The sequence below is a fragment of the Bombus impatiens genome, unplaced genomic scaffold, assembly GCF_000188095.3.
Source record: "Bombus impatiens unplaced genomic scaffold, BIMP_2.2 scf_0257, whole genome shotgun sequence".
In the NCBI taxonomy this organism is placed as follows: Eukaryota; Metazoa; Arthropoda; class Insecta; order Hymenoptera; family Apidae; genus Bombus; species Bombus impatiens.
The window spans coordinates 121,544-134,611 of record NT_176676.1 but is presented as its reverse complement, the minus strand read 5'-3'; the positions used below and the strand labels follow the sequence as shown (position 1 = coordinate 134,611).

The 13,068-nt window shown below is 39.4% G+C and overlaps 1 protein-coding gene across 4 annotated transcripts in view; it reads left to right on the top strand.

Moving 5' to 3' along the window:
* The window catches only part of LOC100741939 (POU domain, class 6, transcription factor 1), a 218,579-nt gene that overhangs the window by 156,971 nt on the left and 48,540 nt on the right, over positions 1–13,068 (top strand). For 3 of the 4 annotated variants that reach the window (XM_033320178.1, XM_003488630.4, XM_033320179.1), the window contains one exon: positions 5,011–5,058. The exons of the other annotated variant lie outside the window; for it this stretch is intronic. In XM_033320178.1, coding sequence (XP_033176069.1) covers positions 5,011–5,058 — 48 coding nt within the window. The remainder of the gene's footprint in view (positions 1–5,010; positions 5,059–13,068) is intronic. 4 annotated transcript variants of the gene reach the window in all.

Genomic DNA, 13,068 nt, shown 5'->3' with positions numbered 1-13,068 from the left:
CTCCCGCCGCTGATAATAATTATGGATATTGAGAATGGTTATCGCTGACGCCCCGCGTATTAATGCCCCCGACGCTCGCACGCCGATAAACAAATTTGCCGTGTCCACGTCTACACGGCGGCGTCTAACTTTTTTCCGCGGCCAAGCGAATTAAACGCGCCCTGGGCCATTAGGGTTTCGAGAGACTGGAAATTAGTTTGTCGTCCATGCGATCATGGCCTAGCAGAAGTAAATAAGCGTGTTTTCGCTTTACGAAATTTTAAAGGACTCTATTTGTTAGGAGTGAATTTTTTAGATATTAGGGCTGGTTTCTGAAGGTGTCATTTATTGGTTAGGGGGACGAGAGCACCGTTATATGGTAGATAAGAAAGTTAGAGGAGAATTGGGTAAGATAAAGATAAATAAGGGTAGATAATGTGGGAATGAGATGGAATTGGATAAGCTGAATAGGAATTATAAATTTGATAGGGTGGAGATTAATGATGGAAGAATGACTACAAAATCAAAATGAAAAACACAGAATTATAATATAAATCTGATAGAATTGTAACGGTATTCGCTTAAATTACTACGTTTAATACTTACCAAATATATTAAAATACATATATAGAAAACATTCACAAATAAATTCCATTTCATTTCATCTGTTAATCCATAATTTTGACATCCTTCTTTTTTTTCTTTTTACACTTCCATTTGTTCAATGCTCTATGAATACATATTGTAATTTTCGATTTAATAGGAAAGTAGTATCTCGATATTCATTTTATTTGAAAAACTATAATGCACGGGGAACGCGAGGAAGATTTTACCGTTGTCCATTGGTGGTTACCGCGTGGCGCGAAATTTTCTTTTTCAACCAAAGGGTTGAATCGCTGTCGAACGCATAACGCGTAATTACTGTCCACCGATTGGCGGAGGCAACGTTTATGTGCTGGCCGTGTAACGTCCAGTTATACAGGCTCGTCGATGGTCGTCATTTACAGGAATGTCGCATTGGCCAGCAAGCCGTGCGTACAGCGCGTGCTAGTGTGCGGCTATTTATGAATTGACACCGCATTAGGGATATTGCTTAACAATAGCGACACTGTTAGCTCGTCGAAGGGTCGGCGTGAAAAGCTGTTATTTTGAAACGTGTTATCGTTGCAAGCAGTAATTGCGAGATTGTTGAACACCGACTAAGTACACCGTTCCGCTCGCGTTATACACCGATTCTACAGTATTTTCCAGCTTAAGTAAAAGTATCGGGATAATAGTGAAATTAAATCGTAGATTAGCGTAAATCTCCATTAGAAAATTACAAATTTCGATATATTTTCTTTCACATTCCGTTTCTTCATTGGACTTCCTTGTTTCTTGTTTCGACTCCCTTTCGCGTTTCTTTTCGGTTTGGGAAATTCATCGAAATTATGTCGTATTAATTTTTTGTCTCTCGTAAGTAACTAAACGCGAGAAGTTGCATTTATATTCTGTAATTAATTAACGTGGCTCACAGTCAGCTTGAAAGAAAACTTTGTATGGACATCGTTGTAATTAAATTCGTTGCTACGCTTTCAATTAAAAGGAAGAAAAAAGAGAGTGGGAAGGGGGAGGAAAGGAAGGGAAGAAAGAGGAAAAATATAAAAGAGGGTTACGTAATTTCTGACACGTTCTTTGCGACTCCTTCCGCGAAAGCGTTCCAATAGAACGCTCGAATTCATAATTAGAAAAGTCAAACAGCAAAGCGACCGCCACCGCGTGAAAGAAAGCGATTTCTTTTTCTTCTTTTTTTTTGACAATAATTTGGTAAACACACGACTTTTTCTCCCTCGACTCGTTACGCTTTTTCACGGTTCCCTCATTACTTTTCCGCGATAAAGTATAATAATTCCGCGTAGAATTAATACTACATATTTAAAACTATCACGCATTCGTTCTGTTTCGCGTTTTGTTGTTCACCTTTGCCAACAGATTTTTAACGGGTAACCCCATTGTATCTGCCAGCTGCCAGATTCTTAAACTGAACTTTTAATCCGTGTTATTCATAGAACGTTTTTTTAAACTTGCCCAAATAACGTGTCGCATAAAATACATTTGTATTATGCTTATTATAATCGGAATAATGATAGAATGAGAAATCCAGGGACTTTAACTAACTCTATCAGCTTACAATATGTACATTCACGTTCCTTTTCTTTTTATTATATTTCCTACAAAAGTTTATATTCGCGCAAAGTGAAGTTGGGATTAAATTTTATGACACGAATAATGCGAACGAGCTGTAAGATAATACACTAGATTCGTTTCATATGAAATTAAAAATATTTCGGATTCTTAGCAGAGATTAGTCGATGTTTATGTACATATCTCGTTGTTTTGTATTTAAATACTCAAAATCTAATTAGGAAAGAAAGGTCTGTTGCTTCTAAATGGTTCTAAATCTTAATGAAACATACATTGGTTACTATCCTTATTACAATCGGGATAATGGCAGAATGTGAAACGTGGAGGTTTATTCTATCTCATAAAGATGGCTTTATACACAGTAAAGTTGGTATTGCAAGATAAAGGGATTTTTTTATGTGTAATTCAAACAAGTTTCGTTCTTCTACCGAAAATATGTTATGATTTAAATACAATTGTATTGCGTCATAATCACTAGAACAACAATCCAGACAAATCTTTTGTATTGATAAATCACATACGGACTGTTACTCTATGCAGAAAGGTACACCTTTTCTTCTATAAAAAATATCGTCTTTGAGAATTATTATTTTATAAATTTCAAATTTCAAATCTCAAAATATCCAAGCCGCGAATTAACAATAAATTGGAACACCTGGAGCTCGCACGAAATCTCAACGCTTAAACATAATATCCCGGCCTAGAAACGAAAGCAGGCCGAACAGAGTCCGTAATTTAAAAAAGAACAACGCAGGAGCTTTGTTCGTAATGGCAATTCTCAAACGTAGCGCGAGTTGCGGGCGCGCGCGCGTGAAGTGCATAAACTTCCTGTGACGCGCGCGGCCGAAGGTACAAAACCGCGTGCAAGTTGCGGGCGGCGAATGCGCGCGATATAAAACGCCTTTGTCTTGCAAAAACCCGCAGACGTATATCATGCGAGGCCAGGCCACCAACGGGCATTGTTTCACTCTCGCATAATTACCGCGAGTCACGTTTTAAAGTTGAATTTCACCTAAATAAAGCTTAATGTTATTATCGCGGCCAACGGCGAGCCGCTGCCGCCATTATGAGCTGGTTACAGTCTCAAACGTCATTGTGCCGTGTGATCGTTTTCCATGATATTAAGGCGCAAACGACGTTTTTCCACTGTTTTTAACCCCGGCATCGTCGGCGACCCGTCGCGATCGACGTTAATTAGATGCACGCCGCGAGCGTTACCGGTGTGTTGCTGGATATATATTCTTGAATGGCTCGACTAACTTTGTTACATTGACTTCCCGTCGTTTCTTTGTACGTCTCCTCTTTTTCCTTTTTCGTTAGAAAAAGAATTTCGTTCGTTAAGCTGCCAACTCTAGAGATTATAATGCGATTTAGTAGGAAAAGCAAAGGAACATTCGCGAGGGTGCAGCTTCTTCCTTGGTCATTGTAATCTTGTCACTGTAGATTAAAACGGTAGCGTGCTATAATCACTATGTTACAAAATTAAAAAAAAATTGGTTCCTTGTAGATTTTGAATATAATTATTTATCGAATATTTAAAATAGAAAATATATAACGATTCATGTATCGTCGTGACAATTATAAATCTTAACAACTTATAGTCTTTCGTACGCACATACGACACATGGGTTCTACAGCGAAGGGGTTAATTTATGAAATTCTGGAATTAATATCTACAGTGTAAGATTGCTATTGATGAAGTTAGTCTGGTTACGGTATGAATATCTTAGGAGACGTATTGATACATAATTTTTTGTAAATTTTTCAATGTCATTATCTAAGTGTACAATTAATGTTCAATTGATCCCAACAAAGACATTGCTTATTTTCATAAGTTCGTTTTTCCTCTTTTCAGTATATCGAGTTAATCAGTGAATGTATTCTCTGATATTCAAATCATGGAGTTAATCAGTATAGCTTCTGAACGGCTCTTATGAATCTCTCAGAAGATAAACTGATCAATTATAGTTTTTGTAATAAATGATTTTATTTCATAAACTCATTTATCGCAAGAAGATGGGACAAACAGTAATAAATTCCAAATTGTAAAAATACACCTTTTTTCATTTTCCAATTTATAACGTTGATCAATTTTCTTTTGAAGAATAATCAAGTAATTTACTGAAAGCATCAATAAATTACTATCCTATCAAAATGAAATATTCAAATCTAAACCGTAGACAAACAAATTATAACAAGGAATTGTTATTAGGATTGCTATTAGTAAAACGGATGGTAGAATGGGATGGTTGCCCTTAAATTTAACAGAGACATGGTCAGGAAAGTTGCGCATGTTCCACTGACGTCAACGCTAAATCGAGAAATTAATTACTAAAATTGCAAGAAAAACCGGAGCGGGTCGATAACTGATACAACTTCATTAAATTTACCGATCGATGAGGAGTGGTGAACGCGGCGACGCGGGCAAAAAATCAGGCTATTATCCCGCCGAAAACGGTGGTATTGATAAAACCCGCGTCGCGATCACGGCCGACCGGACAAACACAATGATAGCGAGCGAACGAAATTTTTTTTCTCCCCTCGCCTCCAGCCCCTGCCCGTCCTGATTCACTCCCCCTTTTGCCGACCCTGTACCACCACCTACGCATCCCCTTTCCGCCCCTGTGCCACCCCTTTCGTGCGTCGCTTCTGCAAAACTCTCCGTCCGCGGGCATAAAAGTCGGCGTAATAAACGGCGAGCGTCCGAAAGGGGTCGAAAAGGGATGGATTAACCGACGGCGGCCGTTGATGGAACAACGTAATGCATACGTGATGTTTAATTAATCAATTAATAACCGTATTATTGTTTTGTTTAATTAAAAATAATGAATCTCTCTCTGTCTGTAGCGTTGGTGGGCGGATTTACGAGCACGACCGGCGTCGGCATCATCCACCGTACGTATCAATCGCATTTGAAAGCTGACGCAGGCTACGGATAAGCCTACCTTATGTATCTGTGCTTTTTGTCGATATACGATAGGTTTATTTTTTCTTTTTTTGTCTGTTTTTTCACGTATCTTTTTGTTCTCTCTTGCCCGTATATCGCTTTCTTCCTATCATCGAACATTATTTACGCGAGATGTTTGAGTTTTTGTACTTTCTTCCTTTTCGTTTCAATGCACGCGCGAATTAGTGGATTTTAGTGATCGAGATATAGTCGTCGTGGAAACAATCGCGTAGATTATATCGCTTTATGATTGTATGGATTGAAATAGAAATTTACGATGATCAATTGGTAGATATTTTAATATAGAAAAAATTGCAATAGTGATGAAACGAATCGAAGTCTACAGCTTTTTTCTGTATTCAAAGGCAAGAGTCAGATGTTTTGAAAATTCATATTTCAAATGTTCAATTATATCCTATATATTAAAAGCTTCAAGAATTCAATACGAAGTATTCAAATATTCAAAATTTCACATATTTAAAATTCAAATATTTGAAATTCTATATATAAAAAATCCAAATTTTAAATACTCTAAATACCAATATCGATGATGGATATATCGATCGAAGTCAGAGACGGCTAGATAAGGACACGAAACCGGGATATTCTCCGTTGGAACCCAAACGCGTCCACGTTCCGGTTGACGGTTTATATTTCGCTAGTAGTCGATTTTAATAAACTCGATGTAAACGGTTGGCCCCTACCCTTTGTGGAGAAAGTTTCCGGGAGAGCGCGCCGATTTTTAAATATAGTGTGCCCGGTAGGTTTGGGCAGCAACGGGAGCCTGGGTCGGGTGTGGAACCGTGTGCCACCGTCAAAGCTTTTCGCCAAGCGTTCTCCGCTTGCCTCGTTGATCCACGAAAAAGGCTCACCATCCGTGGAATCTTTTGTTTATAATTTTTTTGATCATTACCCAACAGGCTACTAATTCCGCCGGCGGGTGCATTCAAAATTTATCGGCGACGCGACAAAACGCACCCTCCAATCTTTTTTATCTTCCTCTGCTACACCTGCTACTTCTGTCTCTGTTCGTCAACCGACTATCCGCGATCGTTTCTCTTCCCTTTTTCGCTGCTTTTCACCTTTCTCTCTCTATTCTGTTTCTCTTGCACTCGTGTCTCTCTGTCTGTCGTGGTCCCTGTAGCTGTCCGCTCGCTTTCAACCGTCCCATTCCCTATTGGACAGCGTTCAAAGGGTATTCAGAGTCGAAGGTCCGGAAATGGTTCGGTGAAAAAAAAAACAGGTGAATAGAGTTAGGCACTTGTTTGTCCGACGGATCTATCCGGGCGTCGTGATTCACCCAAAATTCAGATCCTATCTTCTATTTCCTTTATATTGGTTCCTTCATTTTTGACCAATTAATTATACATAATTTTATAGTAATATTAGATCATTTAGTAAATTTTGAAGTTTGAAGATAATGAATGAATGATATCATTAACCCATTTTAGTTCTGCGTTAGTAGGCCAACATCATATCGAGAAACCGATTAGTTCAATTGAGAAAATGAATAAAACTAGAGGTAAAATCGTTGAATAATATAATTTCATTGATATAACAATTGGTCGTATCACATGCCAGCAAATTTTCAGTAAATATTATGAAAAAGAACTTACCATTTCTTTCTACACTTCACAAATATCGCGTATAATATCCATATATTGCTATACATGACTTCTTTAACTCTTTATGTTCGTAGTAGCCAGCCGATCCAGAACGCTTTCACGTTTTAATTTCCAAACAGATAGAGCCTGTGCATAAATCACGTTCGTGGAACAGAAACATTCGAGAAATGTCTGACACGTATATCGAGGACAGTCGAATAAAAGTGGCTCCCCCGTACAACTATACACATGCATTTCTTTTTTTTTTTTATTTTCACCGAGTTAATTGAGATTGCTCGAAACGCGAAAAACGCATCCGATCGCGATGCGCGGCTGGGTCGCGTATCTCTCTTTGATCCTCCCGTCCCGGCGTTTTTCCTACCCCGCGCGATATATACGAGCGTAATTATCAGCATTTAAATCCCTGTTCCCATCATCAAAAATGTGCCCCGACCACATCGGGCCACCGCTGTTTGTGTTTCGCGAAGAGTAACCGCTGCGTTTTCGAGAGGTAATCGGCATCGTCAAAGAAAGTGACGAGTGCCCAAGCACCGTTAATGAGACACGTTTTACGCGTATCCTGCGGGATAACTCCGATTCCACGTGCTTGTCTGTATGGCACATTCGAAACCAACCTCAGTTAATAAGAGACATATAAAAAAAGAGAGAATGAAAGAGGGAAAAAATAAAAAGAGGGCGAACAAGTGGCCTCGAGGTGGTGGTGGTGGTGGTGGTGGTGGTGGTAAAGGGTAACAGTCTGCATTCAGAGATCGCGGTATATCAGGGAAAGGGATGAAAAGGGGGTTGGTAATACGGGGTAGAGAGAGCAAAAGCGCGGGATACGGTAGAAATAATGTGTTTAGGCGCAGGCATTTTTATCGCGCTACACCCTCAACCCCCACCAACCCCGTTCGCCCCCTTCAGCCCCTAAAGCTTTTGTTGTTTCCAATGCTTTATGTGAATTGCACTGTAAAATCTCATTATATTCGTGTGCAATGCGTCCATTATATCCTGTGCCAGAAACATTTTCTCCTACCGGATTTTTCTTTTCCCTCTACCTCCTCGTGTTCTTTTTATATTTTTCTGTTTCTTCTCTGCTTTTTTTCCTACTTTTTCTTCTCTTATTTTTTTTCTGTTTTATTCTACTTGCCATGCTTTCGTTTATTCGTTCTTTTTCTCGTTCATTTTCGTTCTCTCGTTCCTCCAGTGCACAGGTCTCTGTGACCGTCTCTGTTCGTTGTTCCAAAGCCGAAACATTCCCTAAATTTATTCGCTCGTGCGACGCGCCACGGTCTAATTTGTTTCGCCGGAGTACAACGCGCCCGATGCGAAACAGCGATGGACGCTAATTACCCCGCCGCCTCGACCGATCGCTGTTCGATTTCGTCTCTCGAATCCTGTGTCGCGCGCCCTCGACTGCCCTTCACCGGCCGCCCAACCATCCTCCACATGCCTCTTTCACCCTTCGTTCGATCTTTTGTTATGCTAGCTTTTCGTGATTTAGAGAATCGGTTGTTTGGGTCGCTTGTTCGATGCTTTGCTCCCTCCCTCCCTCTCTCTCTCTCTCACTCTCTCTCACTCACTCACTCACTCACTCACTCACTCACTCACTCACTCACTCATTCACTCACTCACTCACTCACTCACTCACTCACACACACACGCGCGCGCGCGCGCGCACACACACACACACACACACACACCTCTATTTCTGTCTGTCTGTCGGTCAGTCCGTCTCTCTCTCTCTTTCTGAACGGAGCAGACCCGATTGCGAATGGTTTTTTTTTTCGAATGTAATCAAAATGTATGGACAGCGAATGTTCGATGAAATAGAAAAACAAAAAGGCTATGAAAATTGTTACGGAAGTTAATTATAGCGAAAAGGATTTCCCTGGAATTGGTATTTCGCTGAAACGTTGCTATCATCTTGCAAAAATATCGACGAAATTTAACGGCGCCTCTTTTGCGTATAGTTCGAGCTAATCTTACATTCACAGCGGAATAAAAGTCGAAAACTGTAATTATATCGAGAGAATATGATAGAATTTGAAATAGAAGTTCGTAATCCATTTTATAAAAATACTAGTAAATTTTGTAAGTGTCCCGGAATAAAGAATAGTTTCCTTATCTGCAGATCGGCTATTTTTTTATATCATTTAATGTTTCTTAAATTTACAAAATGATTTGCTTCATGAGCATGATAACTTTCATTACACATAACTTCACTTGTTGACAAACCTCACAGAGCATCATATAGACAGAGTACATAAACTTTCACCATTCAGATCATACAACATTCTTTGGCAAAGAAATCATCATTTTCCTTGCATTCCTTATATTTATTATTATTATTATTATAGTATCAGTAGTTCTAGTATTAATTTTCAATGTCATTTTTATATACTATATCTCTAATAAAAATAGAAATCTCCAAGAAAAGCTGCTAATCTCGATTTCGTTTCGGTAGATGGAATGGTTAAGGATATTTTATTTTATTAACAATCTTAGAATGAAATTGAAATTAGAAATTAAGCATATTAACAACTATTGTTTTTGCATTTGCTTCAAACTTAACAAATGCTGTTTAACTGGATCGAAACCGACCCAAAGTACTACGTAGAAGGGTTGAACGCTGCGCAAAATCGAAGTTAGAGTCGCGTCGATAGAAGACCAATTAGGAAAGCAGCTACAAATGACGATGTATCATCGAGCCATTATTAAGAAGAAAGAGAATCAGTCGGAATAAAAGTATGGGACGAACCGTTAAGCTCAGCCGGGCAAAGCAACTGGGAGGTTAATGGCGCGTCGTTGCGTATTCCAACGGTGTTTGTTTCCTCGCAGTTGGCAATAAACTAAGATAAATGAATGTCCGTAGGCTAGGCCACTATTATTCCTTCGCTCGCTGCTTACATTAAGTTGCCCCGCATTAACGGCGATGCTGAATGTATCGCACCCATTACAAGCACGAATTCCCGATCGAACGCTCGTCTCTCATTTGTACGAAGCACCATGAGGGAAGTCTGGCTTTCTTCAGGAGCTTGAAATCTAGGATCACGGTCTCGGAATGTTATGTGCTTTAACTGAATCGTAGAAGAAAACGATTGAAACAGTACGCTGCAATTTTTGGTATTTTCGTGCAAAGATCTTCATTCCAGTTGGTGATCGCAGATAAAGCTTCGCACGCTTTCTCAATTATCTACAAGTTTGGGGAATATAGGATTTTATGGTTGTATAAGGACACGTGTATTTAGATTTGATATCATCAATATCATTAAAAATACAAACAATACTGTATATATAGAAAACATCGAAAAGGTAACAAATGAAAAAGTTTCCAAATATTCTTGTTCACGCCGAAGCGAGCAAGAAAATTCCGAAAACATCTATACGCTAAAACACTAAATACATTTCACCCTGAGATATCGTTTCATCGACGACGGGTTGCTGAAATAAGCTGGTAGGAGTGTTTCTTTACTGCCCTACGAAACAATTCCCGAGCGTAGCTTCATCAACTCATCTCGTTTCGGAACGAAACCGACATGGTGACTGAAAATTATAACAGCATTGTGCGGCGGTTGCGTCCAAATAACCGGGATCGTTAGGTCGTAGCTGGGTACGTTTGGATAACCACAGGGAAACGCTTATGATTCGTTTGCGAAGTCGAATATCGCGCGACGAGAAGCCGCGAATCCATTCTGCTGAAGGTAAGGCGGAGAAGAGAGGAGCTGCTGGAGGGCAACGCGGTGGCAGGCAACCGTTGGCAGTAACGTCGTCGCAAAATCCACTGTGAGTACGCCTCAAATTCCGGCAGAGGAGGCTCAGCTCGTAAAGCACAGGAAGATGCATGCCGGGATATTAAGGCCATTATCGCCGTTGCATATTCATGCCGTATTATAATGAAAATACAGTTTATTACCGAAGATTAACAGCTTCTTACGACGACGTGCGCTCGCTGCCGAGCTGGCGACTACCCTCTGCGCCGCGTTTCACCCCTCTTTCGCTGTGCCAGGATTCGATGAAGATGGAAACGCGTTCGATAGAAAGTTCTTTACCGCTGCGTTGTTCAGTGTGAGTGTTTTGGTCTTAGATATATCTCTTTGTATATTATGCCGAGTGGTATTGTTGTTAGATTTCTTAGTTAAAGTACTAAACCTTAGCTAAGAACATATTTTTGTTCGTTTGGATAGGAAAATTTTTTTGGCCTTCTCGTGTAATAAGAAAGTTTTTATAAAACAGGTTATTTTCTTAGATCTATATTTGAATGTTTAAGAAATGATGACAACACGCCAGAAAAAGATATCGCATTGATATTCAAAATGTTCTGAAATGAATTATTTCCACCCACGCAAGAACTACTTAGGCAAGCTTGTGTGCTATTTACCAGAGTTGAGAACCAGTAGACCTTCAGGATTAAGGGAAAAACAAGTAAACCTTCGTAACCAAATGTAGTTAGTTTCAATTATCAAAGAGATTTCTCTGAAAATGCTTTATTTTCTACAAATTTAGTATAGAAGCTACTCAATTATTTCAAATACTACAAATTATGCAGCAACCTGTAGCAATCTATAACAACCCACACAAGCAGTTACCATAATTGTAGATAATGAAAGAAAAACGAAGAAAATGTGCACCCTCGTAAATTTATCATTGGAAACGCAACAAGATACGAACAGAAGTGCACGTGTCGCTGAATTACGCACGTACATTACATACCTGCTACAATTTTAACTCTGTTGCCATCCTTGAATTTATATTTATTTAATTTCATTCTTATTCCCATCCTAACAATTTAAAAAGATTTCTAACGCTCTAAGAAAATGTTTACTACGCCGTTGAAACGAAAAATGATACGTACTTGTAACCACTTTTCCATATTATTTCACGAACCTGGGGTATTTTTAGAAGAATAGAATTGTGCCGCAAGTGACGAAAAAAACATAGTTTTAAAAATCAAACTATGGAATGTACGAACAGAACAATATTATATGAATGAACAAAGTCAAATCGATGTGATACAAATTTTGCGATATTTTATCTGCTCAGGTAGCGACGAGAGTTAGGAGCTGTTTTGGGAAGCTCGAATCCCCTAGTGTGCGCAGGAACTCGCGTGTGCTCCCGTTTATCCACCGTACATAAGTAATTAATTCTATGACTTGCTTGCCGAGTGACGCGACAGCTTCTGCCACGGCTGTCGCGTGCTTGCCGAAGAGTAAATAAGACGAAATGAGGGAATAGATTGAGGAATAATTCAGACATCTTTGTAAACCTTTTATTACTATGTGACGACATTGTTTCCTTCATTTATTCTTTCATTTACAATTGCGAATTTCATTATAAATTTTCGTTGTCTGGCAATTTTTCATTTATGGTCTTATTGCTTGTATATATATTTAAGTGTATTTTTGTTTAATATTTATGAAGCCGCTGTTGAAATAGTAACAAAGTGTAAGATATCGCTGAATATTTCATCTAACATAATTATTTTAAATATCTTCTTCTCTTTTTGAATATACGGATTAACATAGAACAGAAGAAACGAAAATCTTCAAAGAAACTTCTGAGTAGATATAGGAAGATATATACACGAAATTTGGATTGCTATAAATACATTTATTAATACAGTGAGATAGTACAATAGTGAAATTTCGTCGCTCAAATTGAGATAGACGAATATGGATTTTTTATTTATTTCAAGTGTCACGCGTAAAACACTGAATCCAACAAACATTACGAAATATTATGTTATAAATAACACATGGTAGGCTATAATTATTCAGTTAAACAATAAAACGGAATCTTCATCAGCAACTTGTCTGACTCACTTTCGACAATCCGCCAGAGTTCTCCCTCTCTCTCTCTCTCTCTCTCTAAAACCGACCATGTCCAGCGGTTGTCACCCTCTTGAGCCAATTTCCTTGGCTGGGAGGGCCAGCCTCGCCGTCTTAATTCCTCCTCCACTATAGACGGGGAACGAGGTACTACAGAGATTCCGTTTACGTACCGTAAATAAGTAAATAATTCATTCTCTGACTCGCTTGGCAAGTGGCACGAGGAGTAAGCGTGTCCTGGAGGATGATGGAGGGAACAAGAGACCAAGGAGAGTGGGCGAGGAAACGCTCGTGGAGGGGTTTCTAGGAAAGGGAGAAAGACTACTGTACCAGCAACTACGTCGTGAAGACGACGACAAGGGGTGGTAACACGGGCGGTGGGGATTGAAATCTGCATAATATCGGTAATGCTCAAAATGCGAGTCGCGTAGCTACCTGCCTTGCTTACCCCCGCGCTCCGCTCCACAGTCGCGTCAACTAAAACTTAATTATAATTAATTAATGCGACTGCTAACTGTGGCGGCCG